Raw genomic sequence first — 25,391 nt, 5'->3', positions numbered from 1 at the left:
CTCTGAACCTACAGCTTAGGTTTAGGGTACTCAGGTGGCACAGCGTTGCTCTAAGACCCGCAGAAGTACTCACTGCGATAGGCAGCTCGCCATAAAAATGGGAATTTTTGGTTAAATCCGAAGTTTTGTTTTCCCCCGCGGGGGCGGGGCGCGGCGGAACTGATGTTGCGCGGAACGGGAGGTGCCGCGGTTGTGTTTCCGCCGAGCGCCGCCGCCTTGGCCCCGGTGCGGGGGAGCGGCGGGGCGGTGACACCGCGGCCAAGATGGAGGCGGTGACTGAGGGCAGCTGGAGCTCGCTGCCGGTGCCGCTGAGCCCGGGCGTGCTGCGGGCGCTGCGGGAGCTCCGCTTCCACCAAATGACCCCGGTGCAGGTGCGGGGCCCCGCGGCACGGCCGGGGAAGGGGCGGCCGGGCTGGGGGAGGAGGGCGCGGGCGGTGTCAGGAGCGCCGGGGCCGGTGGCGGTCGCAGCACTCACCGCGTCCTGAAGCCGCATCCGTGACTCTGCCACCGGCGCTGCCTGGGTGATGTTCACAGCGAGCTCTGATGTGTCGGAGGAGTTTTCACATCTGTGAGATTTACCTGCGCCTCACCTGCTCATGTGGTGCTTCTCTTTTTTCAGTCTGCGACCATCCCGCTGTTCATGAGTAACAAAGATGTGGCTGCAGAAGCGGTGAGTGCTTTTCCTTCCTGCAGCTCCTTCTTTTCCAGCCTTGTCTCTGGAGCTGAGGGAGGGCTGACGCTGTTCCCACTCTCACAGGTCACAGGCAGTGGGAAAACCTTGGCGTTTGTGATTCCCATCCTGGAAATTCTTCTCAGACGGGAAGAAAAGTTAAAGAAAATGCAGGTGAGATTTAAATATTCAGTACTGAGTTTATTTTTATGATGTGCCAATAAGATTTGAGAACTTCGAGAAAATATCCATAAGGAAAATTGCCTACACACAGAGTGACTGTGTGCTCAGCAACAATAAACTGTGTAAAAACTGAAAATAAAATTGGGGTGCTCTCATTGCACTTAGGTACAGCTTTTTCTCTGGCATGAACAGAACAGGGTTCTGAGCTGTTAGAAAAATGTCCCAAAATATGGAATACACTGATACACTGCAAGTGAGATTGAATCCTCTTTAGCATCCATTGACCTTGAATACATTTTACTGTGCAGGAAACTTCATTTCACTGTTGAATGTCATTATTAGATGCTGCTCTTTCAGCAGAGATATTTTACACATTGATACAAAGTCTTTCATAGACATTTTTTGGATTTTTTTTTATACTTTATTGTATTTCTGTGGAAATGTTTTGTCTGAAACCAGGCTCAAAATCGTGGTTCATATTCACTTAGCTTGAAAGGGAGGATTCTGCCCAAATACTTCTATTTTTTCTCCCTACAAAATCCTGTTTTTCAGGTTGGAGCTATAATTATCACCCCAACCAGGGAGTTGGCCATTCAGATTGATGAGGTGCTGTCACATTTCACAAAACACTTCCCCATGTTCAGGTGGGTGAACTTCAGCACTTCCATGACCACAATTCCTTCTGTCCCTGGTGAACCAGCAAAACTTCCAGATGACCCAAATCTTTCTGTTTTACTGTTTCAGTCAGATTCTTCTCATTGGTGGGAGGAACCCCATGGAAGATGTTGAGAAGTTCAAGGAGCATGGGTGAGTTGTGTGTTTGTTTGTCAGTGTCTCAGAGCTGTGGTTTTCTCCTTGTCAGGGTTCTCAGCCCAGAGCTGTGCTCCTGCTGCTGCTGGAAGGGGATGATGGTGCCAGAATCTTTTGGGGTGAGCTGGGAGATTGTGGGGTCTGTTCCTGGAGTGAGGTGCAGCCCTTATGTGACATCAGCACCATTTATCTGCTGTTTGGGTGAAGAACAGAGCTGAAAAGTGCCTTCAGTGGATATTTCACTTCTCCCTGCTCATTAATTTCCTGGAATTGTTTGGTGCTGATGCTGATGATGGAGTTTTGAAGGAATCCTATTTGCCCCTGGCTTTTGCATGGAGGTACCAAATATTCCTGCAGCGATAGCTGCTTTCCATACTTGCTGTTTATTTTCTAAACTTCTGTTGCCACAGGGATGTGCTTTCACCTGGGCATTCCCCCATGCCATTGAAACATGGGGGTGCAGTTAAAAGTGATAAAATGGAATTGCATTACTAAAGAATGCAGGGCAGGGCTGTGCTGTGGGAACAATGCCAGGAGTTCTCCCAGACTGCTCCCCCTGAGTGAGGGGATTTTTCTGTGTCTGCACCAACAGGGGCAACATCATCGTGGCCACCCCGGGCCGCCTGGAGGATCTGTTCAGGAGGAAAGCAGAGGGGCTGGACCTGGCCAGCTGTGTCAAGGCTCTGGATGTGCTGGTGTTGGATGAAGCAGACAGACTCCTAGATATGGGCTTTGAAGCCAGGTATTGAAATAATTGGTTCTTTCTTGGTTCTTCCTCTTGGTTCTTCTTGGTTTTAAATTCTTGGTTCTTCTGCAGTTTTAAATGAATTGATGTGTGATGGATGTGAGTGACCGTGGTCTGCAGTGGCCTCCAAAGTTAATTTGTTCTGTTTTTTGAAATTTCTGAATTTGTTTTTTCATCTTTGCTCTTTAATTACACAAAGCAGTTGCTAATGGGGAGGAAAATCAGGAAATGTGGAGCCTCAGTGAATATGGAATTTCCTTTGTTGAGATGTATGTTAGCCTATCTCTATTAATAAATATCATTATTCACACTTCAGAATGGCTTAAAACACTTTAACCAATAAGCTTTGATCTCTCTTTTCTCTGTCTTTCTGAGAGAAAGAGAGGTGAGAGCTTACCTCTCTTTCTCTCAGAGTTAAGGTAATCATTTCAGTAGCAGTTTGACATGTGATAACAAAGCCTAAACTCCTTTCCAGCGATTTAAGCTCTTCCTGAGGGAAGTTTTGGGACAGTTCCATTTTCCCTGTGCTTCCTTGCAGCCTGAATGCCATTCTGGACTTTTTGCCCAAGCAGAGGAGGACAGGTCTGTTCTCAGCCACCCAGACCCAGGAGCTGGAGAACCTGGTGAGGGCAGGGCTGCGGAACCCCGTGCGCATCTCGGTCAAGGAGAAGGGGGTGGCAGCCAGCAACACCCAGAAAACCCCAACACGCCTGGAGAACTTCTACATGGTGTGAGCCTGGGCTCTGACTGAGCCCCCTGACCCCTCTCCTTTCTTCCTGCTCCTGTCAATAAGATTTTAAGTCTTGGCCACTTAGGATCATATTAACAGGAGAGCCAAAGTCCATTTTCTTATGTCTTTCTTTTGCATTTTTTAGATCTGCAAGGCAGATGAGAAATTTAACCAGCTGGTGCATTTTCTTCGGCAGCACAAACAGGAAAAGCATCTGGTCTTTTTCAGGTAATTCTGTTTGTGTTTCATTGTGAGAACAGTTTGGTGTTTCATTACCCAAATTCCAAAACTCTGCCCTTTGTTGCAAAGGACACAACTGTTTTCAAAGTGATTAATTTTGAGAGCTGTTAGGCACTATATTTTAGAATATAGTGCCTAAAAAGAGATTAATCATTGCTTCATGTCAGGATTGTGTTATTAAGCAAAACACAAATTTTATGCATTTTTAAAGTAAGACATTATAGATGATTATATGTTAATTGTAAAAATTATGTGCATGTTTAAATAAAAATAGTGTATGTTTTTGAAAGAGCTTGGGAAACTCTAGCTTGATTAAACCTGATTAAAAATGCAGCAAAACCTTTTGCTTTATGCCTGTCTTTATCACTACAGCACATGTGCCTGTGTGGAATACTATGGGAAGGCTCTGGAATCCTTAATTAAGCAGGTGAAAATAATGAGCATCCACGGGAAGATGAAGCACAAGCGAAACAAGATTTTCACGGAGTTTCGGAAGCTCCCGGGGTGAGAACGTGGGAATGGCTGAGCAGTGAGGGGGAGGTGGTTGTGTCTGACTGCTCTGCTGCTGCTGCTGGTGGTGTGGAAGGATGGCTCAGGTGAAGGATGCTCCAGGCTGGTTCTGAGTGTATTGATGATATCACAAAATGTGACCAAAACCAAAGGGAAAATGAGACTGGAATATCTGTACCCTACTTCAGATAATCCATGTGGCAGCACAGGAGGTGAGCACACTGCACTGTCACTTGCTACAATCACACATTAGCCCTGATGTTTAAACAAATGATAGCAAAAAATAAGTTTTTCTTGATTAGCAACCAGAGTGGAAACCAGGATGTTCCTTTGTTGGTGTATGAACAAGAACATGGCAAGACCAACACTGCTGTGACCTGCCCACAGGGAAATGTTCTTTGGCAGCTTTGCAGGATGCTGTTAAGAAACTCTTGCCTCATCAACTGTCATTTTTGTTATTGCATGGGACCCGAGTTTTAGCTTTTTATATTATGAGAAAAATAATTACCAGCAGATTGTAAGAACAGTTGTTGAAAATAACAGCATGGCAGTTCTGCTAAAATTGTCACTCAAGTCTTAAGTCTTTTATTTAAACATTTATTATAGTACATTCAGCTGTGGTGGATGCAGTGCTGGTATAAAATATGAATTTTTAATGGGGACTTGATTTGTCTTAGAAATGTAATATAAATCACAATAATTTTCATAATGTTATGTAGAATTTTAGTTGGTGGAAGCTGCAATTACCTTATATTTTGTCTCTTAAAAAACCCCAAATGTTTTAGTGTTTTGTTCCTCACTCTCCAGTGAAGGTGCAGAACACACAGCTGTGAGGAGGCTGGCTCTTCTCAAATAAAATGAATGTAATGAAATGTAATGAAAATACATGTAATGAAAATACACTTTTCCTTCTTCCTAGGGGCATTTTGGTGTGCACAGATGTGATGGCTCGTGGCATTGACATTCCAGAAGTGCACTGGGTGTTGCAGTATGACCCACCCAGCAGTGCCAGGTACAACTTCACATCCTGAGATCCTTTTCCTTTCTGTGTGATCTTTTCTTTCTGTGCTGTTCAGGTCTCAGTTAGGAACAAAAAGCCTGCATAAAACACATCTAATCACTTCCTAGGGGTTAATCTGAGAGAACACACAAAATAATGCAGGAGCAAGGGAGGCTGAAACAGTGCAGGTTTTGTTGTCACTGCTGAATTGCAGTGACTTTGTGGTGTGTAGGTGTCAGTCAGGGCATGATTGTCACATCTGTGTGCAGAGGTGGCTCTGGGGTAAGGCTTTGTGTGAGAATATCAGAGAGAGTGAGAGGTGGCACTGGGGTGAAGGAGAACAGAGATGAGAGCAGGGACTGAGCTCTCAAGGAATGGTACATTGAAAACTCACAGGAAAGGAGCTTTTCCATAGATTTTAACTTTTATTGTCATAATTCTTCCTCCAACTTGCTTGAACTTCACTTGCTTTAGGCCCTTGCTTTAGCCTAACAATTGAGTGGGATTGCCACCTGCCTCTTGTGTTACCCTTTGCTAATTCCTCTTGGTTCAGTTTAGTGTTTTCCATCCCACAAGATTTGCCCTTTTGCTGCCCAGTGCTTCCAAAGCCAGCTGAGTCTCTGCTGGGCTCTTTCAGTGCCTTTGTGCATCGCTGCGGCCGCACGGCGCGGATCGGCAACGTGGGCAGCGCTCTGGTGTTTCTGCTTCCCATGGAAGAATCCTACATTAACTTCCTCTCAATCAACCAAAAGGTGAGCAGGCTTTTATTCTACCCCAAAGCAGGAAAGAGCAAGGGCACAGACTTACTGATAGGAGCTTTGAAATCTGAATTTGTAGAACTTGGGGTCATACACGTGGGTAATGTTTTAGCAGAGGTGCAGAATTAAAAGACAAGAGCTGCTTATTAATCACCAAATGCAGCTGGAACATGAAATACATCTCCAGTGTTACCCACTAGGTTTGTAAGAGGCACATGCAATGAGTAAGGAAAGGCCTTTTGTTCCTAGGGGTGTAAATTGAGCATTTGCAGGAGGGCAGTGCTGGCTTACAGTCCTGCCCCAGCCCTGCCACCAGCAGCTCACACCCTGCAGCCTCTCTGCTCTTTACTTACAACTCCTGCAGTCTGCCATGCCTGCTCCTGCCTGTGAGGGATCCATTGTGTGAGTTCTCTGGAGGCCTCCTAGTGAGAGCAGAGCTTGGTGAGGCAGGAGATGAAGCTGTTGTCTCTGTGGAGCTGCAGTGTGAGAGCTCTGCTGGGCTGGGAGCTGCTGTGTGGGGCTGATGGTCAGCAACACTCAGCACTCAGCACTCGTGTGTTGGAGTGCCCAAAGGGAAAGAGGCTCACACCTGACTGAGGATTAGCTGGGCAAGAAGGGTGAGTTTGAGGTTTCACAGTGCATTCCACGTCATTTGGTTGAATTTTTGGTTTTGTTGTTTATTTTCTGGTTGCCAGTGTCCCATGCAGGAAATGAAACCACAGCCAAATGTGCTGGATCTTCTCCCCAAGCTGAAGTCCATGGCCCTGGCTGACAGGGCAGTGTTTGAGAAAGGGATGAAAGCCTTTGTGTCCTATGTCCAGGCCTATGCCAAACATGAATGTAACCTGATCTTCCGGATCAAAGGTAATTCCCAGCAGGGCTGGGGCCTCTCACTGTTTTTCTCAGACAACAAAAGCATAGTGGTGTTGTCCAAAAGCTTCAGCTTCTGACTTTTGATCTCACATTCACTTCCAGCACCATCAGATTATTTTTTTTTCAAGCATCTTGTTTCAAAATAAAACATTTCAATGTGGAGCTTGACCAAACTGATAAAAGCAGAAATAAAAGTGACTTAGTATTGTTGCCAGTATTAAGGTATAGAGTGCAAACAATACTTTAAAATAATGTATACTTTTTTTTTCCTTTCAGCTAAATTAACTTTTTATCCAGCAGGAAACTGACTCGATAATCTTTGTTTCAACAGATCTGGATTTTGCCAGTCTTGCCAGAGGTTTTGCATTGTTAAAAATGCCAAAGATGCCTGAACTAAGAGGAAAATGTTTTCCAGACTTTACTCCAGTCACTGTCAATACAGACTCCATTTCATTTAAGGATAAAAACAGAGAAAAACAGAGACAAAAGAAATTAGAAGAACAAAGAAAAGAAAGAGAGGAAAATCAAGGGAAAAAGAAATTTGTAAAGAACAAAGCATGGTCAAAGCAGAAAGCCAAGAGGGAGAAGAAAAAGAAAGTAACAGCTAAAAGGAGGCGTGAAGAGGTAACTGTGTCCTTTCCCTTAAACTGAAGTGATTTCTGTGCCAATGGCAGAGCCCCTGGGATTTTAGTGTGGTGGAACTGATGGCTGTGAAATAACATTTTAGGACTTGGACAAGCAAAGCTTAAAAAATGATAGAGGTTTTTGAAGCCAAACACTAAAACAACTTCTCAGCACTGATGCTGGTCAGTAATAGGATTTTTATTTCTCAGAGGTGCAGAATTATGGCCTGAGGGTGCTTTTGTCAATTTTCAGCAAATGTAGCTGAGAGTTACAGTTTCCTTAGGAAGTGAATATTATTTCCTGCTTGGGTATTTCTGGCAAATTCTGACTTGTACTCTTCTCTTGTGTTCAACTGTGTACAATGAAAACTCTTTGGTGTTGTGTTTAATTTGTTGTTTTCAACTTCCAACAGGGCTCTGATATTGAAGATGAGGATATGGAAGAGCTGCTGAATGACACAAGACTCTTGAAAAGATTAAAAAAGGGAAAAATTAGTGAAGAAGAGTTTGAGAAGAAACTAACAGGCAACCACAGGCTCAAAGCAGAAACTGTTGAGGACACAGAGTCTGAAGGCTGACAGTTACTCTAACCACATTTTTACATTAAAACACTGCTTATTTCAATAAAACTGGATTTCTATAAAAAGAAGAGAACAAAATACCTCTATAAAAAGAGAACAAAGCTGATCTAATTTCTTCACAGAGAGACCTGGCATCCCTAAAGACACAGAGCCTGCAGTTGGTGAGAACAAAGCTAAAAGCACCACTCTGGGGTGGCAGGAGCTGCAGGGTTCCATCAGCAGCCCTGTGCATGTTTTCATTTTGGCTTTTTCAAGTACACACCACAGATCAGTAACAGCAAACCTCAGAGTGAGTCTGGATACACCATAAGGGATTTTATTTTACAGTATCAAAATAATCCATCCCTCTCTAAAATAATTTAGTTGTGGCCTTTAGAAGCTGTCATAACTTTGGGATTTTTTTCAACAGTGGTCCATAATTATGTTAATCCTTCTCATGGCATTTCCTTGGCACGTTCATGTATCATCCTCCGAGTTCTTAGAACCCTGGCAGTCCCTGGAGATGACACATCCTGTGCAGGAGTCTCTGAGTTACAGGTAGAGTTTAATGAGTTCATCACTGACAGCGGAGGGAGTCAGCACCCCGAGGTCTGTGAACAGCAGAGTGATCAGGGATGGGGAGGTGTAGTCAATCCAGGGGTGCTCCTCTTTCAGGTTCTGACTTGTTTTCAGAGTGTCTGCTTTGTACTAGAAGGAAACAGAGACCATCAGTTACTGCACAACTCTAAGTTCAATCCTCTTTTGGGCAAGAGCAGTGCTACAGCCTCAAGCAGATGTTTGTGCTAAAACTGAAAGAAGTCAAGTGCACAGACGGGGCCACCTTGGCCTCAGCTCTTTTATCTTGTGTAAAAAGTACAATTTGTCATTCTGGAGTTTGTTGGTTTAACTGTTTCTTACCCTCAGCTGCTCCTGTGCCCTAAAGGAACTGCTTTAGGAACAGAGTACCAGTATCAGGACAAATTATGGCTGTTTGGTGCCTCTACCATGGAGCAACCCCAAAATAAACCACAGCAGGGAGATCCAGATAGTCAGAGATGCTTAGAAGACAATTTTTCACAGGCACAGCAGTGTGCACCTTAGCTGGGTAAGATGGAAGTTGAATTTCTCTCACCTTAAACCTGTCAGGGACGTCCTGCTGATTGAGAGGGAAGAGTCTGACAAACTTGAAACTTTCTGCTACCACATAAAATGGCTTATTCTGGGCTTTGGCACACACAGCAATTTGATTGGTGCCAATCTGTGGAGACAGATGGAAAACAACATTGCAGACTCAGTGCTTGCCTGAAAATATTGCCCAGCTTCCAATAATTAACAGACATTTACTGGATAAAATCCAAATGGAAGAGGTTTCTCAAAAAGCTTTAAATGCTTCAGAGAAACCAAACTTTTAAAAGTCCAACCAAACTTTTAAAAGAGTGTACAGAATGATGTAAGAAACTCGCATTACCTTGTTGATAATGCCTCCACTTTCAACTACACCTTCAGCACCAACTAACACCAGGTCCACTTTCTCCATAATGTAGCTGTTAAAAGGGGAGAAAAAAATCCAAGCATTGCTGGGTAATAGGAAAAATGACTTGCTGAACAGAACAGAAATGAGCAATTCGAACAATCTTTCCATTTTCTGCACTAGTTCCATCCACCTTGTGTGAGTCCACATGCTGCTACACATCCTTGGTGTGAGATTTCATCTCCTTCCCTGCAGGAATATTAAGTAGCCTTTTCTTCCCCAGCCATAGCTGACCCTGGCAACTGTGTAAAAGCTGGAAGAAGCTGAACTCTAATTAGGAATGTTCAGATTTATTGTAGCTGATATTTTCTCATGTATTGGACTTGTACTAAGTGCTTATTTAGCAAATACCTTAAGAAACCACAAAATGATAACAATGATGCAAATTAGGAAAAAAAAGTGGCTTCTTTGTTTAGCACCTCAGTTCTGTTTTACAGATCTGTACAAGTTCTTAGGTCTGGTTCTTACTTCCATTCCAACAGGCAAAATCAAATGCTTGTGTTGTAGCTGACACAGTCTAATTGTGCACCTAAAGCTGTAACTTGTTTGGCCTGTTGGGTGACGTTGACAAACTAAGTAATATCTCTGGGGTTTGAACAAGCTGCTCACACGTAAGGTTATTTTGTCTTGCTGTTAAAATGAAATTGTGATGAAAAATATCAAAATTTATGTTCAGACTTACCCAACTGCTGCATCCAGAATCACAGTCACAGGAATGTTCAGCTTCCTCAGGGCTTTTGCCATTTTTTGCCTTTAAATAAAACATTTGGACTGTAACAGTTATTTTTTTAAAGACAATAATAGGAAAATATTGTCTGAAAGACTGAAGCCTGTGACTGCCCCCATTCCATTGCTGGTAGAACAGAAAATGAGTTATTGTATTGAAATGGAAGGAATTGTTACATGTTGTTAATGACATGTATTACCCAGTGTGCAGGGTTAACTCCTTCACTTACACAACATTTGCTCTGAAGGAATTATTTGGCATCTTTAAATGACATTGTTAGCTGTATATTGTACTTTGCTATGATTAGCATAATACTGATTATTTTAGCCTACTTTTTAAAGAGACAGTTTTAAAGCACTTGTATCCCATCTCCCAAGGGAAAAATAGGTTGCCTTGCACTGACCAAAAGACTGTCAACCTTTGAGGAAAACCTAGATAACACTAATTAGGATATCAAGTTACAGAAAGTTAATTACCAATATTTTTTAGATTTTTTTCACTTGTCCAGAATAATGTGATATGAGTGACACTTGCCATTTAAAATGCCCCAACCAAGCCTAGCAGCTTTTCTTAGGGCAGGACAAGTTGAACAGTAGCTGTAACTTACCCTGTTAACCAAGATAAACCCCAAATTAATGAATACTCACCCTGCTTCATCTGGCTGTGACTCAGTAACATAAACACTGAATCGCTTCTTGGCCTCCACGGCTGCTTCCAACACCCTGAGGACCACCCTGGAGTAGGCATGTGTCAGTATTCGCTGCCAGGACCAAAAAAATTCACACATTACTTTTGCTGAGCCTCGGGAAACCTTGATTTTTGTCCTGGCTTGCTGTGCATGACAAGGTTGTGCAGAAGCCCCCATCAGACTCCTCTCCCCTCCTGTTCCTCCCTCCCTGCCCGCAACAGCAGCGCCCCCGCCCCGGCCTACTCACAGCACCGTCTCTGATGAAAGGGTGACACAGCTTGGCGATTTTATTCCTCGACAGAGACACTTTGGCCAGGAAGATCTCCCCGCGCTCGATCATGATTTCTTTGCACTTGGAGTAGTCCTGGCAAAGAGCGGGGTGCGGGCTGAGCGGCCGCAGGCTCCCGCAGCCGCCGCAGCGGGGCCGGGCGGGCGGCCCTTACCGAGTACTCCAGCGAGGTGAGGCTGATGAAGCGCAGGAAGAGCTCCCCGCCGGAGGACACGGCCACCGAGGAGTCCACCCGCGACAGGGTGTCGATGGCGTCCCGCAGGCTGTTCCGCAGGCCCTGGATGGTCTCTCCTGAGGGGAGGCAGAGACGCGCGGTCAGGGGCTCGCCCTGGGGACAGCCGGGGCTCCGCGCCCCGCCGGGGGCACCCGGGCCCACCTCGGTCCTGCTTGAGGAATCCCAGCAGCGCTCGGATGGCGGCCACGGCCGAGGCGACATCGGGGTCGTCCCTCAGCTGCGCCCTGAACGTCTCGATCAAGTCTGAAAGGGAACGGGGAATATCAGGCCCGGCCCGGCCCGGCCCGGCGGCTCCCGGGGCTGCCCCGCGCCCCCGTTACCGTCCGTGCCCATCGCCGCCCCCGTTACCGTCCGTGCTCATCGCCGCCGCGCCGCGCTCCGCCCGCCGCGCCGGGGCGTGGGGAGGCCCGGCCGGGGCGTGCCCGGATGCGGAGCGCCGGCCCCGGGCGTCATCCACGGGCGCCGCAGCCGCTGCTGCCCGGCCGGAGCGATGAGCGCGGGTGAGCGCGGCCGGGGCGGCCCGGCGGGGTCTGCGGGTGCTCCGGACGGGTTTGGGGGTGCCGCGGCGGGGCTCGGGCTGCTCGCGGGGAAGCAGAGGTCGAGAGCGGGGCCCCGGGGCTTCACCGCTCTGCGGGGCCCGCAGTGACGCCGCTGTGCGCTCCCTTTGCAGATGATGAGCTGAGCCTGCTGATCATCGTCCTCGACACCAACCCCATCTGGTGGGGGAAGAGGGCCCTGGGAGAGGCTGAGGTACGGCCTTTGGGCGCTGGCACTGCTGATGGCCATTTCTGGGGGAAACTATCATTTTCTTCGACTTCTGAACTGTGCTAATATTGTCTGCTAAAGCAGGTATAATGGGTATCGTAATACCTTTTGAAATAGCTATGCAGTATTCATTAGAGCTTTTTTAACAGCAAAAACTCTTTCTGCATCTTCAAATTTAGCTTTTTAAACTGCAGTCATTTCACAGATTACTTCTGAATTGCTTCTCTGTATATGTTACTGTGCTACATCTGCTCTGCTCTTTTTTCCAGCAGTTCACGCTGTCGAAATGCATCGATGCAGTGATGGTGCTGGGGAACTCCCACCTGCTCATGAATCGCACCAACAAACTCGCTGTAATAGCAAGTCACACCCAGGAAAGGTAGAGCTGCTTCTGAACAGTGTGAAGGTTTCCAGTTTCCTGATCTGTCTCCCGATTTTCTTGTTTGATGGCAAGAAACCAAGTTAAAAGTGTGTAATGTATCAGTAGCCTTAAAAAAGAAATTAGCTGAAACTAAGTAGGAAGGAACCTTAATGACTTAAAAAGCAACAGAAAGAAGACAGAAGGGAGGTTTAAATAGACTTAAAAATACACAGAGAGAATGGTAGATATGTGTGGAGTGGAGCAATGCAAATGACAGAAGTTCCCTGTTTAGGGGATGTTTTTACTGCCAGATGTTTGTGAGTCTCAGGATTTACCCCCAAGTGCAGCCAAAGAACTTCACCAGATCGCTTAAGAGATGTCTCAAAGGGAGGGAGCTGAATGTGGGTTTTACTCCAGTTTAAGGTCACCTGCCTTACACAGCCTCATTAATGCCTAAAGTATTAAAAGGATTTTAAATTAAACTTCAGAGTATTGTTATCTGCAGTTGATTCATTTATAGCATTTTTTCTTACATGAATACTTTGTTTTCCCTCTGTTTCAGCCGTTTCCTGTACCCTGGGAAGCGTTGGGCTGCTGCAGATCCCTTTGGAGAGGCAGGCCCTTCCATGGAATCGAACTCCTCTGGCAGCAAGGATGGAAAATATGAATTATTAACAGCAATAAATGATGCAATTGCAGAAGAGATTAAAGACCTCATGACAAAGAGTAAGGAGAAGAATATTCTAGGTTTATATGCAGAATTGGAAAACACTTGGACTGTCAAGGAGTTGCAGAAATGTTCTCTGTTTTCAGCATATGAATTTTAATATGCTTAAAGTAGATGAGTTTATTATGTTTGACACTTCAGCCCTCTGCATTAGTATTATTTGCCAAAGATAAAAATGTGTAGTATTTTGTATTGTTAGGTTCAGTAGCTGCTTTTATATATAAAAGTAACTTCTGCACTTTTTCTTGTGTTGCAGCTGACATGAAGGGCCAGCAAACAGAAACCCTGTTAGCAGGATCACTTGCTAAAGCACTTTGTTGTATCCTTTTGATTACAGAATCTTCAAAGCCTTTATGTGTTCTTAACACTGTTTCTTATAATACTAACTTTCACTGTTCTTCTTTTGTTATAATACTAAAACTGAAACATTTGCCTGATAACTGTGGCTTGTGCTTGTCAAAATGTGCATTGGCCAAGGTGGTGAATGTGTGGTGTGGATCATGGAGTTATTTCCAAGAATGGAATGTAGACTCCTTAACTGCAGCTAATGTAGACATCAACAAGATGGGCAAAGACCTAAAAGGTAACACCTCTTTCCTGTTTTCAACATTGAGTAAATATTTTAACCTGAATAACAGGTATAAATACACATGCACACACAAACAAATATACATGTTTGGACACACACAAACAAATATACATGTTTGGACACACCCCCATTTCCAAAATTGACACTAATAGGTAGAGGTTTATTTTGATCATTTGAAGTTGCCTACATTAAAAATGTTACAGGACTTGATCAGTGGCCCACATCCTTAGGGAGATTTTCTCTTGTGTGGAAATAAACTGTAACTGGAATTTCCTTGGAATAGCTGGAGGTTGAGAGGAATTAGCCCAGAGATAATTGTTGCTGGGACTGGAAATAGTTTCATATAGATATTTTATCTGACCTGTTAGCTCTAACATCCAGTATATTCTGAGGTGTCATATGCCACAGAATTAAAGGAGTGCTGATTAAACAAGGTGCTGATGCATTTCTCTTTCTTTTTAATACTTAGCCAATCAAGAAATTAAATCAAGGATTCTGGTAAGAACTTTTGCTGTCACAGTTTTCTTTTAGTCTTGAAATCCAGTGATATATGTAGGCTAACAAGTCTGAGTTTGCATTTAGGTCATAAAAGCTGCAGAAGACAGCGCATTGCAATACATGAATTTCATGAATGTCATCTTTGCAGCACAGAAACAGGTGAAGCTGGCCTTTTTTCCATTTATATTATCTTTTATTTCTGTGTAAAGATAACACAAATGTTAATTTCTCTTATGATTACATAATTTATAGTGCATGTATCATGGAAACAAGTCATGACAGTAACATGACAGGGCTGTGTGGGTTTTGGCTAAATTTGTTTGACATGCATGCCATCTCTTGCAGAGTATTTTGATTGATGCCTGTGTCTTGGACTCTGATTCAGGTCTTCTGCAACAGGTACAGACTTGCTGGTTTTATTTGCCATTTATATTAACTCATAAATGCTTGATGCTAGACAGTTCAACACGTTCTTCAGCTCTTTCCTTTAATCAAGAGTGGGTGTGGAAATATGTTCAGTGGATCTGACAGTTTTGTCATGCAGGCCTTGTGCAGTACATGGATATTTTAAATGCCCTGTTAGTGTCATCAAAGAACAATCTGATCATGGTCTCTGCTTTGCAGGCCTGTGATATTACAGGTGGCATATATTTGAAAGTGCCCCACATGCCATCCCTTCTGCAGTATTTGTTGGTAAGTCACTTAAAAACCACTTCAACGTTCTTCATGTGTCTGATGTGAGATATTCACTCCACTGACCTGATAATACAAGAATACCAACCCAATTCACAAAAATACTTCTCTCTGTCCCTGCAGTGGGTTTTTCTCCCTGATCAAGAGCAGAGATCACAGCTTGTCCTTCCACCTCCTGTTCACGTTGACTACAGAGCTGCCTGCTTCTGTCATCGCAACCTCATTGAAATTGGCTACGTGTGCTCCGTCTGCTTGTCAAGTAAGTTTATAAATATTTAACAGTCTGATTTCTTACATTCCAATGACCTGTTTTAGTGAAAGCCAATTCTTTGATTTTTCAGTATTCTGCAACTTCAGTCCTATCTGCAGCACCTGCGAGTAAGTGTTTATTCTTTGTGTTTCAAGGGTGGGTGTGGGAATATGTTCAGTGTATCTGACAGTTGCTTTTCCGTATTTTTTCCAGGACTGCTTTCAAAATATCATTGCCACCTGTCATGAAAGCGAAGAAGAAGAAATTAAAGGTAGCTGCATAGCAACGTTATGTAAATACATCATTACCTCCTCCAGAATTCCATGAAATGGAACTACTTGAGAAACTGATGGCACTTTTTATTGGATATGAAAGAGAACTGTATACAGTGCTATTACTTGTTTCTTAGGGGATAAATATTTAAAATGTATATTTTCTATGCAGCCTGTTAAGTAACAAATCACTGTATTACCATGTAATCTGTGCTGTTTTAAATGCTAATTCTTCACTGTAAGAGGAACCTGAAGGTGCATCCTGGTAAAAAGACACAGCCTGTGAATTTGAGGGTATTCTGTCCACTGCAAAGTTTCACACTTCCGAGTTATTTTCAAAATCAAGAAAGCTTCAATTCTTTCTATATGTTGGTGTAAAGTTAAGAATGACCATTGCTAGTAGGATCAGAATCATAGCACTGTGTTGTTCAGGGACTTCTTACTAGCAATGTGAGCCATCATTTTCAAGATGGTTTGTGAGCCACTTGGAAAAAAAAAAGGTGCTAATTGCCCTGCATGTGCACTTACATGTATTCATATTCCTGTGACTGTACTGTCCTTGTGGTATTTCTCAATTTGATATCTCTTCATTTGTGAATGAAAAGGCCTCCCTTTGTTTAAAAGTAGCATCAATGAATGCAGACTAGTCTTCAAGGTTTTATTTTGAAACTGGAAAACAAGAAATGTAATCTGATAACAGGTACACTTCTTATTTTTAGTATGTGGGTTTCCATCTGACATGTGACAAGAAAAAAGACTTTTGGATTGATGTCTTCTATGGCAGGAAGGTCTGCTCTGTACTTCTGAATGTGGCTTTCATTGAAAGAAACAAACGGTAACTCCTTCTAAAGAGAGCTATATAATTTGGTAGTTTAACCTTTCTCCTGAAGAGAATAGAGAGGAATTTTTTTCCACATAGAAAATGAATTATTTTTTTCTTCCCAATGTGTATGCAGGAATTTGTCAGGTCTTGATATTCACATCAGGTTTTGTCACTGTAACAGCTGCAGTGCCAGTTTTTTCTGGGCTTGCCAATGTAACAAGGCGAGCTTTTTTTCATTGACAAAAGCCATTTTGTGTGAAGGCTGTATTTATAATTTACATTGTATAAAACTTTTGTAATAAAGACTGCCTCTTTTTCAAATGTGGTCAGTTATTGCTTTGGTATTTAAGGGTGGGCTACATGATTTTCCTGGAGTTTTATTGAGTCATACTAGCAAACAAAGGGCTTAGCGTTTATTTCCTACAAGTTACATACTTCTCTTAGTACTCTAATGCCTCTTTGTTAATGATTCTCTCACTTCTCATTTTAATTAGTCCACATGCTCAGTTTCTCTCTTCTTTTGGGTTTGGGGGTTTCTTGGGTCACTGGTCTCCTACCAGAATTACCTTTTACCTGCTTGGATCTGATTTCAGCACAATTACTGAGCTGGTTCTATTAGTTTCTTCCTTAACTGGGAAGATGTCCTAGTGGTCCATAAATTCTACACTCTTTCGTGTTCATAATCAATAAAACCTCCCTCTTCCAAATCATGCCCGGGTCTAAGAGCCCTAAACTTTAATTAATTTTTTTTCTTCTCACACACTTAGGGCTTGTTTGTTAGCGTTGTTAGCTCTGTTAATTTGTGACCGGGCGGGGGTTTGGAGCGGCCCCGCCGCCCCCATCACTCCCCGGCCCGCGTCCCCGTGAGGCGGCCCCGTTCCCGCCCTTCCCGTGAGGCGGCCCCGTTCCCGCCCTTCCCGTGAGGCGGCCCCGTTCCCGCCCTCCCCGTTGCCATGGCGCCGCGCTGGCGCTGCAAGATGGCGGCCGGGCGGCCGCCGTAGCGTTATGGGGGCTGCCGGCTTCGGGGCTCGGCTGCTGCTGCTGCTGCTGCTGCGGGCAGCTCCCTGCCCCGGGCAGCTGGCCGGGGACACCGGTGGGTCAGGGCGTGAGCGGCCGCAGTGAATGGCGGCCTCTGGGGGGCGAGGGACGGGCGGGGTGTGAGGATGGCGGTCGGCCCGCGGCGATATCTGCCCGGGTGGGCGTGAGGGGAGGCGGCGCAGGAACTGAGGGTTCCCCTCAGGAGCGCGGTTTTGGGGCGCGCCCCTTCCAAACCCGAACGTGCCCGCCGTGGAGCTTCTGCCGCTGCTCAGCACAGAGGGGGCGGGTGGAGCGCTTTATGTCGGACCTTTCAGCATTGGCGAAGTCTAGAAAGAAAAATCCAGTGAAACTCCCAACTCCGAACCCTAAACTTGGCACTGCGTCCGCATGCAGAACGCAGGACATCCCTGGCACAATTCATGGCCCCAAGAAATTAAAAAGTGTAAGCTGAAGTCAGCAAGAAATACTAAATATGGTGTTGCCTGAGCTGTGCAGTGTCTGCGTGGGCTGTTAGTGCTGTAATGTTATTTTACTGCCTGTTTGCTGGGCATCTTCACACATGTAAACTTGTGGCATAGAAAGCTACACCCACTCCTCCAGCACTTGGCAGAATGGAAATACATCCCTGTACTAGGCATTACGTGATATTTTTCTTCTGTTTGTGACAATTTAAAGTCTAAGAGTGTAAGAATATAGCCCAAGCACAAGATCTATATGTCTTACAGATGTTGCCTCTTTCAGTCAATTTATTTCTTTCTCTTTTTTTTTTCAGTCTTTCAGCCTTCATTTATTCATATGTCAGGACCCAGAGTCAATTCATTTTTTCTTGGCAATTCTTCAGGAGTTAATTTTTCTATAATTTTAAGTCCTAGAGATGCAGAGACAGGTAAGAACACTTCAGCTCCTTTCCCCCATGTAAATAAATACGTTTGAATTGTTAATATTTTTTGACACAAAAATTACTAGAGAAATGGTAATGCATGTCATCCAGTGTCTCAATAGTTACAGAAACAGGAATTTTAAGACATTCCTGTGATTAACCCTTTAGTTCTCGTTTCTGTGTGAGCTGGGCCTGAGGGTGTACCTGAAGGCACAAGGGGAGTTTAAATGTACTTCTGATTTCCCAGTCCTTTCTAAATGACCTTTAAAAGTTTTATTTTGTTACAGGAAAATTGCAACTTGCAAATTGCAGTGGAAGTAAAAGAGCTGGAGATTGGAATTTGGATGTAACTCCTGGTGTGGTATGTAAAATACTGATTCTTCTCTTATTCCACTCATTGCAGCTTCTCTCTCAGAAGCTGATGAATGGTATAGACAAGAGCAATTTCATACAAGCTATCAGAGCTGTCAAACTTTATTTGTGTTTTTCCAGAACACTTCCAAAGTGACTGTAAGCCTCAGCAGAACCCTGGAGCTGTGTTTGCCCAATGCCACCGAGTGCTGCCCCTCCCCTCTGTGCATGGTGGAAACACTCCAGGTTTTAGCCTGCCGTGGCTCAGTGATGCTGGCACAGCTCCTGATTCAAGCTGAAATATTTGCCAACTCTTCCTTTGCAGGAAATGTGTCAGGTAAGTGCTAAAGAAGAAATGGCATTTTGGCTGTTCTTTTCCTCTCTGTATGGAAAAATCGGCATTTGGGCAGCAATAAGAGATACTGAGCAATCAGTGGAATATAAAAAAGGCTTTCTACACAGAATAAACTGCAGTGTGCATGGTCTTTTTATTTGGATTTCAGTCCACTTAATCTGATTTTCTCTCCTACTTCTGTTACAGAAAATGCAACTGTCATCCCAAACCAGGCATTTAAGCCCTTGGGCTCCTGTCCTTGTAACTTAACAGCTGGAGCTTGTGATGTTCGTTGCTGCTGTGATCTGGTACTTATTTCTTGTTCAACTTTGATTAATTGTTTTCAAAGTTTCTAGACTCTCTTGTCTGTGGGGGAGAGAGGTGCTGAATGCTTCAGATTAGATGGGCCAGAGGGGGTATTTGGATATTCCAGTATTTCTGAAAGTAAATATGTTCTCTCTACAAAGTTGCTTGATTTACCTGTAGGTTTGGCTTTATATTGCCATAAATATTGCAATTACCTTGCTAAAGAGTGACCATTCCTTTCCCTTTCAGGAGTGTACACCAGACTTGCAGCAGTTATTCAGTGGATCATGTTTCCCTGGAGTGTTTGGCGGGGATGTAAACCCACCTTATGATCAGCTGTGCTCTTCCCAGTCAATGGAATATACCCCTGAGTGGTTTCCCTTCCTTTGTGTACAGTCTTCTCTTGACAACACACCATTTCTTGGCTATTTTTATCATGGCTCTATGTAAGTCTTAAGAAAATTTATTTTCTCATCACACTTTCATCACACTCATTATGCAACCAAAAATATAACCTTTATATGTATTTATAATGAAAGATAGTTTGAAATTGGGGTTTTAGGGTGTAAACCTTAAATGGAAGTGGAGAAATGTCATTGGTAGTATATAAGAACAGAGGACATGAAAGGAAACCTGTAATTATTTGTGTGAGGTAAAGAGTTTAATTTTTAAACTTGTTTGCAGTTCTACACCCAAAGTTCCTTCATTTAAGATCCCTCTACAAACTTCTCCTGGGAAACCTTTCACTGGTTACAGAGAAGGAGATCCAATTATAACAGAAGAAGATGAGTATTTTACTGTTCCCCAGGTAATCCTTATGAGCTTTTGATTCCTCTTGGTTTGTTTGGAACTCCCTGCATCACTCTCCTTATGGCTTTGCATCCAATTTCAGCAGCTTGATGTTGGGAAGTGGTGGGGTCTATCTGTCACAAAAAAACCTCAACCAAACAAACAAAAAACCCAAAACAAAACCACAAAGTCACTATTAAAAGTAAACATTATCTTTCCTCATCCCCTTGCCCATCCCTGCAAAAGGTAATGCATTTTGGAGACACTGTTGGTTATAATTACTTTCACAAATGAAGATGAAGTCGTGGTGAACATTGAAACTACTTTTAAAGCTGTGCTTTTAAAATGTTCACCTTTCTTTTGCCAGAGGCTGAGGTGTTTTTATAACAGCAGATTGCCTGCTTGTCAAAGTGTTGTGTGTGGCTGTAGCTGCCCTACACATTGTGGGGCATTTTACTGACAAGTAATCTTCAAATGGAAAGAAAAAGGGGTAGAAAATCCTCCTTCTGTGAATGCCCTGCAGCAGTCCATGGCTGGACAGTGTGTTGGGAATGCTCCTGTGGCCTATCTCCACAACTTTGATGTCAAGTGCCCGACCAGTTTGGAGTCTTACAAGGAAGGCCTGCCCCACGATGTGAAGATAAACAGTGGCACTGCAGGTAGGCTGCAGAAACCGCAGCAGGAATGTGTTTCATTGTTTCTCAGAGCTGCTGGAACAGAACAAACCCGAGGGCTGATGGCACAGTGGCTCAGTGTAACGTCTCTGTTGTCTGCTGGCCGTATTCAGCATTTGGGGATGTTCTGTTCCTGGTTCTTATGACCTTCTAGCGAGTGTCCCACTGTTTCCCAAGATTTAGGAGGGAAGAAATAACAGGACGGGCCTTGGGTCCCATTTACCTGTTCCTGGTGACTCATTTTCAGACTGCTGCAGAGCCCTTTTTCTGTCGGGAGGGTGCAGCATCAGCGTTTTAGAGTGAGTGAGAGGTGGTTCCTCTCTGCATTACAAAAGCCTGTACTTATGGAGAGTCATTTTGGAGTTTGAGATAATAGGATTACCAGCATGAACATATTTTATTTTATGCCCCATAATTGTCTAATTTTGTTAGTCTATATTACCTCTGTAAGACCCACAGTTAATTAGCTCTGCTTTCCAAATACATAAACAGTCTGGATCTTTACCAAAACGAATTTTCTAAATAATTTCCTACTCAGTTTTCATAACAACAAGGATTGCACCTTGGATGTGAAAACAGAAGCCTTTGTTTGTTTTTTGTTCTCAGACTTCATCCAACAAAATGTTGTCTGTAGAGCCATCACTGACAGGGGCAAATTCATCACTGGAAGTGGTAGGTCTCTTCCTTTAATTAATGTTTCTTACTTAATCTGGATTGTATATGAACTAGATTATTTTGATGTCTAAAATGTTTACCTGCTGCAATTCTTAGGAGGAATTTTGTATGTTATCTAAGACTGAAAAAGTAAACTGGCTTTCTGCAAAGCAGGAAGTATTTAATTTACTCCAGTCCATCACAGCTGGTCTGGAAATATGGAGTTCCTTACCTTGCATACATGGGGGATTGCACCATTGCACATTGAAAGAGCAAAATAAATTCTCAAAAAAATGAATGTTGTAATTTCCAGAATTTTGCCAAGGTTTTAATGTGTTCTTCTCAGCTGCAGTAGCAGAGCTTTCTAATTAGAATGCTTTTCATGATGACCTTTTCTCTTTTTTCCTTTTGCCAGAAAACCTTGCTGCTGAGGTTCTGTGTCAAAATGTAACTTTTGCAGAACATTATAAATTCATTTGGAAAGACAAGAACATTGAGCAAGTAAATGTCACTGTCTTCCTTGGAAGCTTATGTGATGGAGGTATCATGACATTTCTTTTATGATTTTTCATTTATTTCTTTATCTTCTGTATGGAAATTCTGTGATAGAATATCTTATTTACTAATTCTTCTTAAAAATAATTTCCCTTGGACTCTAGAAAGAAAATTTTGGGGCTGATTTCCATTAATTTGTGTTGATTTGAATCTTCTGTCACTAATGAAAGACAGAAGTTTGTGCCCTACATAGAACATACATTTTGCTAATTTACTTATTTAAATGTCATACTTTTTTCTTTCACCAGAAATCCTGACACAAAGATTCACAGTTGAATTTCTAAGTTTAAACAGTACTAATGGAGAGGAACTGTTTGAGAATCCAGGTATTAATACTTCATTTTGCCTATTAAAAGTAAAAAAAAAATGTGTAGTGTACAGATTCTTATCAGTGATTACATTTTATATTTCTTTTGTCCTTCTTTATGCTGCCAGCCTTCACCTTCCTGCCTTACTGCACTGCCAATAGCAGTGAGTGGTTCTTAGGCTTTTGTTGCATAGATATTGATTATTTAAAGTGAGGCCATTCCCACTGCAATGAAATGTCTTGTCATTTATTGATGACATTTAAAACAATGCTAATGCTTATAGATTCTCCTGCAGTGTTGATGATTTACCCTTCTGTGTTTAGGGTATCAAGTTGGAAAACCAGTGAAAGCTGCAAATCTGAATGCTTCTGATCCTCTTGGAAGCCTGAACATTTGGCAGCCAGGTATTGGCTTGTGAGGTTACAACTTCAATTGTAGTTAATGCTAAAATTTTGGAGCTTTATTTGGTTTTTGGATTTTTTAAAATGTATTTTAGTTAAAAATCTCTGCCAGATTTTGCTTTTCTTTCCCAAACTTTCAAAGGTCAGTGAGAAAACCTTCAATGCTTTCTTGGAAAATTGAATGATTTGTATCTGTTTTTGAACTCCACCACGCTGAGTTTGCATTCTAATGTTTGATGTTTTGAACAAAGTTGAAAGCTGGAGATCCAAAGGTGGACAATAGGAAAGCTCAAGTAAGATGTTTTCATTTCACAGCTGGCAGGGGTTTATGTGCATCAGCATCTGGCAGACCAGTTCTGTTTGGAGTAGACTCATACTCTGGGTGCATTCTGGAAGTTGATATTAATGAAGATTGCAGCTTTTTAAGGTGAGCCACACAAGCTGAATTGTTTATCCCTGCTTCATCCTTCTTGTTGATTGTTATGTGACTGTCTACAAGTGCCTCCATCAGCACTGGTACATTCTTTTTAAATATTCATGTGTGTGTGTTTCAGCTTTCTGTGGTTAATAGTCTCACTTCTGTTTTTGATGGGAAATCATAATAATGGTTTCACTCTTTACTCAAATGAGGATTCTGTTGGCTGCAATACTTTTCCATTTCTTCCCTTCAATAGTTCAAGTTTATTTTTGTTGTGTGATAACATCTTTCAGATGAAACTGACCTTAGGATACAGTAATATTGCAACCCAGAGTGGTAAGACAGTACAGATTTACATTCTGTGTGATGTTACATTCTTTCTTTGCAGAGGAAATGTGACTGAGAAATTAAATGCATTAATACAAGCCACTCACATTGGAAAGAGGGGCAATTCCAGTTACAGTGATCCAAATGACTGGGTGGAAATTATACGTAAGTGAGGCTTGTTCTTTGTAGTCTAAATATGCCTAGACAGTAAATAAAGCATGTCAAAATAAATCCAAATTGTAATTTCAAATACCTAAAGCTAGTGGTATGTGTGTCCATCCATCCATCTATGTGTACACACAGGCACATAATTCAGTATGTCTGTGGACACTGCATATTTTACTGCCAGCCTGTGCACATATGACTTGGTATTTATCCATTGATAAATTACTGCTTTAGGTGTTTTTTATAGAGAGAAACATTTTTAATGTATTCCTGTGTGACAGTTACCAGCATTTCACCGGGCTATGAGAATAATCTAATTATGGAATATATAATGTTTTCCATAATATTTACATTTAAATCCCTCTGTTCTCCTTCATAGGTCTTGATCCCTTTAGTTCTAATGTGAGCACTGGAGGCTTAAAAGGCATTTGTCCAGATGTTCCTGCAAACCTGAATATTCGCATCATCTTTGCTAAGGTGGGAGCAGTGCAAGGGATTCCCCAGCAGGAAATTCTTGCTGTGCAGATCAGGTAAAGTGAGTTGTGTCTCTGGCTACCTGACAAATAAATGCTTCATTTTGAGCCTTGCTTACCTAACACTTCCCAAATTAATTTTACAGACAAAAAGGGTGGGTTTTGTTGCTGTTTTTTACACACCTTTCACTTTGCAACCCAAATTCCTTTGATCACACCCAGGTTAGCTTTTCTCCCTCTGAAATGAAAATTAAAGAAAAAAATAATGATTAAAAGCAGATAGTCCTTATACTTCACTGAAATATTAAATAAAAGACACGATGCTGCCAGCAGCAGGCATACACAGGGCATCCCATCAGGAGTCACGTGGTGGAAGCAATAAGATTGTGCTGTGTTCTGGTTAACCCCATTGCAGAGCCGTTGGGAGCTGAGCTAAATGCTTTGTTCTTTCCTGAAACAGGGAATTTTCACTCTGTAAACACTTCCCCCCCTCCACCAAGTCAATCCCTATCAAATAAGTGGGATTCTGTTCTGTTTTACTTAATTTCCAGACTGTGCAAGTTCTCCCCTTGTACGATGTGGAAAATCCAGGGATTATCAACCTCCTCATAAATACCGTGTGTTTTGTCCTTTCCTGCTTGTGTTTAGGGTCTAAACTTCCATTTCCAGCCCTCAAGCAATAGTTATGCTTTTTGTTACAGTTACTCAACAGTCTTATGGCAGTTCCAGTGTGGGCTTGGCTGCAGAAACACCCTCAGCTTCCTTCCCATCACAGCTTCTGTTCAATTCATTGAAGTCCCAGCTCAGCCACCCCCTCCAGTGACCAGGTAGTTTTGGTACAAACATTGATAACCTCCCATTATGTTCAGCAGATGTAACATGAATTGCATTGACCAAAAAGTTCCTTTTTTTTCCAGGTATCAGAAGATTTATGCAGAGTTTGACTGCAATCAGAATGAGGTGTGCTGGCCACAACTCCTTTATCCACTGACACGCTTTTATACAGGTAAAATGATAATCAGTGTGGGAGACCACAAAACATGGAAGGCTGTATTTCTTTGAAACAATTAGATGTGGGGACTTGTCTGAAAGAATGCTTTTGCATACACTTTTATCTGTATCTTTGGGTTGTTGTATAAACTAAAATTTAGCTTTCACATGCTTACATTTTTTTTTTTGGTTTTTTTTTTCAGGAGAACCATATTCCCAGAGTCTTGCTAAGGGCCTGTTTCTGGCATTTCTTGTTTTACTTGCAACAATTATGAGCAACCCTTGGTTTTTTAAATTATGGAACAGATAGGTAAAAATTATGGAGAAACACTCTTGGATTTTGTAGACAATTTATATAAACATTTAAAGATACATAAAATCAGTACTTCTACAGCATACAGAAAATGACTGTTACTTAAATCAAAAAGTAATAAATTCTTTTTAAGCTCTAGGCTCTGTGTTTGCAGTAGCAAAGTGCAGAGTTGACTTCAAGAAGGTGGCGAGTCCAGTCCAGAGGCTGCAGCGGGTTTGGGATTGTCCTCATGGATGGACCATTGTCCTCTCAAGCTGGTTCTCTT

The 25,391-nt window shown here is 42.8% G+C and overlaps 4 protein-coding genes across 7 annotated transcripts; 3 read left to right on the top strand and 1 right to left on the bottom strand.

Annotated features, from left to right (window-relative positions):
* The first annotated feature begins 263 nt into the window (after window positions 1–263).
* DDX55 (DEAD-box helicase 55) lies at window positions 264–10,010 on the top strand. The gene is made up of 14 exons (XM_036393107.2): window positions 264–371; window positions 620–670; window positions 758–844; window positions 1,406–1,497; window positions 1,598–1,660; window positions 2,256–2,405; window positions 2,947–3,136; window positions 3,284–3,366; window positions 3,751–3,882; window positions 4,808–4,900; window positions 5,526–5,640; window positions 6,342–6,510; window positions 6,851–7,143; window positions 7,556–10,010. The coding sequence occupies exons 1-14, from the start codon at window positions 264–266 to the stop codon at window positions 7,718–7,720; spliced, it is 1,791 nt and encodes a 596-aa protein (XP_036249000.1). The 3' UTR covers window positions 7,721–10,010.
* On the bottom strand, window positions 8,018–11,622 carry EIF2B1 (eukaryotic translation initiation factor 2B subunit alpha). 2 transcript variants are annotated; one of them, XM_036393113.2, is made up of 9 exons: window positions 11,521–11,622; window positions 11,314–11,415; window positions 11,092–11,228; window positions 10,896–11,012; window positions 10,608–10,720; window positions 9,916–9,984; window positions 9,171–9,246; window positions 8,835–8,960; window positions 8,018–8,410 (listed from the first exon to the last, which is right to left on the bottom strand). In XM_036393113.2, exons 1-9 carry the CDS (start codon window positions 11,531–11,533, stop codon window positions 8,255–8,257), a joined length of 909 nt encoding a protein of 302 aa, XP_036249006.1. In that variant the 5' UTR covers window positions 11,534–11,622; the 3' UTR covers window positions 8,018–8,254. The 2 variants fall into 2 exon arrangements, with proteins under 2 accessions (XP_036249006.1, XP_036249007.1); XM_036393114.2 differs by having other exon boundaries at window positions 11,493–11,567.
* Window positions 11,618–16,471, top strand: GTF2H3 (general transcription factor IIH subunit 3). Of its 3 annotated transcripts, none has more exons than XM_036393109.1 (13): window positions 11,618–11,672; window positions 11,843–11,922; window positions 12,210–12,316; window positions 12,861–13,024; window positions 13,282–13,344; window positions 13,579–13,608; window positions 14,084–14,112; window positions 14,197–14,271; window positions 14,458–14,511; window positions 14,737–14,805; window positions 14,929–15,064; window positions 15,147–15,183; window positions 15,269–16,471. In XM_036393109.1, the coding sequence occupies exons 1-13, from the start codon at window positions 11,663–11,665 to the stop codon at window positions 15,336–15,338; spliced, it is 924 nt and encodes a 307-aa protein (XP_036249002.1). In that variant the 5' UTR covers window positions 11,618–11,662; the 3' UTR covers window positions 15,339–16,471. The 3 variants fall into 3 exon arrangements, with proteins under 3 accessions (XP_036249002.1, XP_036249001.1, XP_036249003.1); XM_036393108.1 differs by having other exon boundaries at window positions 12,207–12,316; XM_036393110.1 differs by lacking the exons at window positions 11,618–11,672; window positions 11,843–11,922 and adding an exon at window positions 12,005–12,021 and having other exon boundaries at window positions 12,207–12,316.
* A 663-nt stretch (window positions 16,472–17,134) lies between these two features.
* On the top strand, window positions 17,135–25,264 carry TCTN2 (tectonic family member 2). The gene is made up of 18 exons (XM_036393165.2): window positions 17,135–17,243; window positions 17,961–18,074; window positions 18,356–18,429; window positions 18,561–18,756; window positions 18,961–19,061; window positions 19,309–19,505; window positions 19,744–19,867; window positions 20,372–20,507; window positions 21,129–21,194; window positions 21,592–21,717; window positions 21,980–22,057; window positions 22,363–22,443; window positions 22,756–22,867; window positions 23,247–23,350; window positions 23,730–23,880; window positions 24,525–24,650; window positions 24,741–24,829; window positions 25,017–25,264. The coding sequence occupies exons 1-18, from the start codon at window positions 17,156–17,158 to the stop codon at window positions 25,121–25,123; spliced, it is 2,070 nt and encodes a 689-aa protein (XP_036249058.1). The 5' UTR covers window positions 17,135–17,155; the 3' UTR covers window positions 25,124–25,264.
* The last annotated feature ends 127 nt before the right edge of the window (window positions 25,265–25,391 follow it).

The sequence above is a fragment of the Molothrus ater genome, chromosome 18, assembly GCF_012460135.2.
Source record: "Molothrus ater isolate BHLD 08-10-18 breed brown headed cowbird chromosome 18, BPBGC_Mater_1.1, whole genome shotgun sequence".
Lineage (NCBI taxonomy): Eukaryota > Metazoa > Chordata > Aves > Passeriformes > Icteridae > Molothrus > Molothrus ater.
The sequence above is the reverse complement of the archived record's forward strand: the minus strand, read 5'-3'. Positions and strand labels throughout refer to the sequence as shown.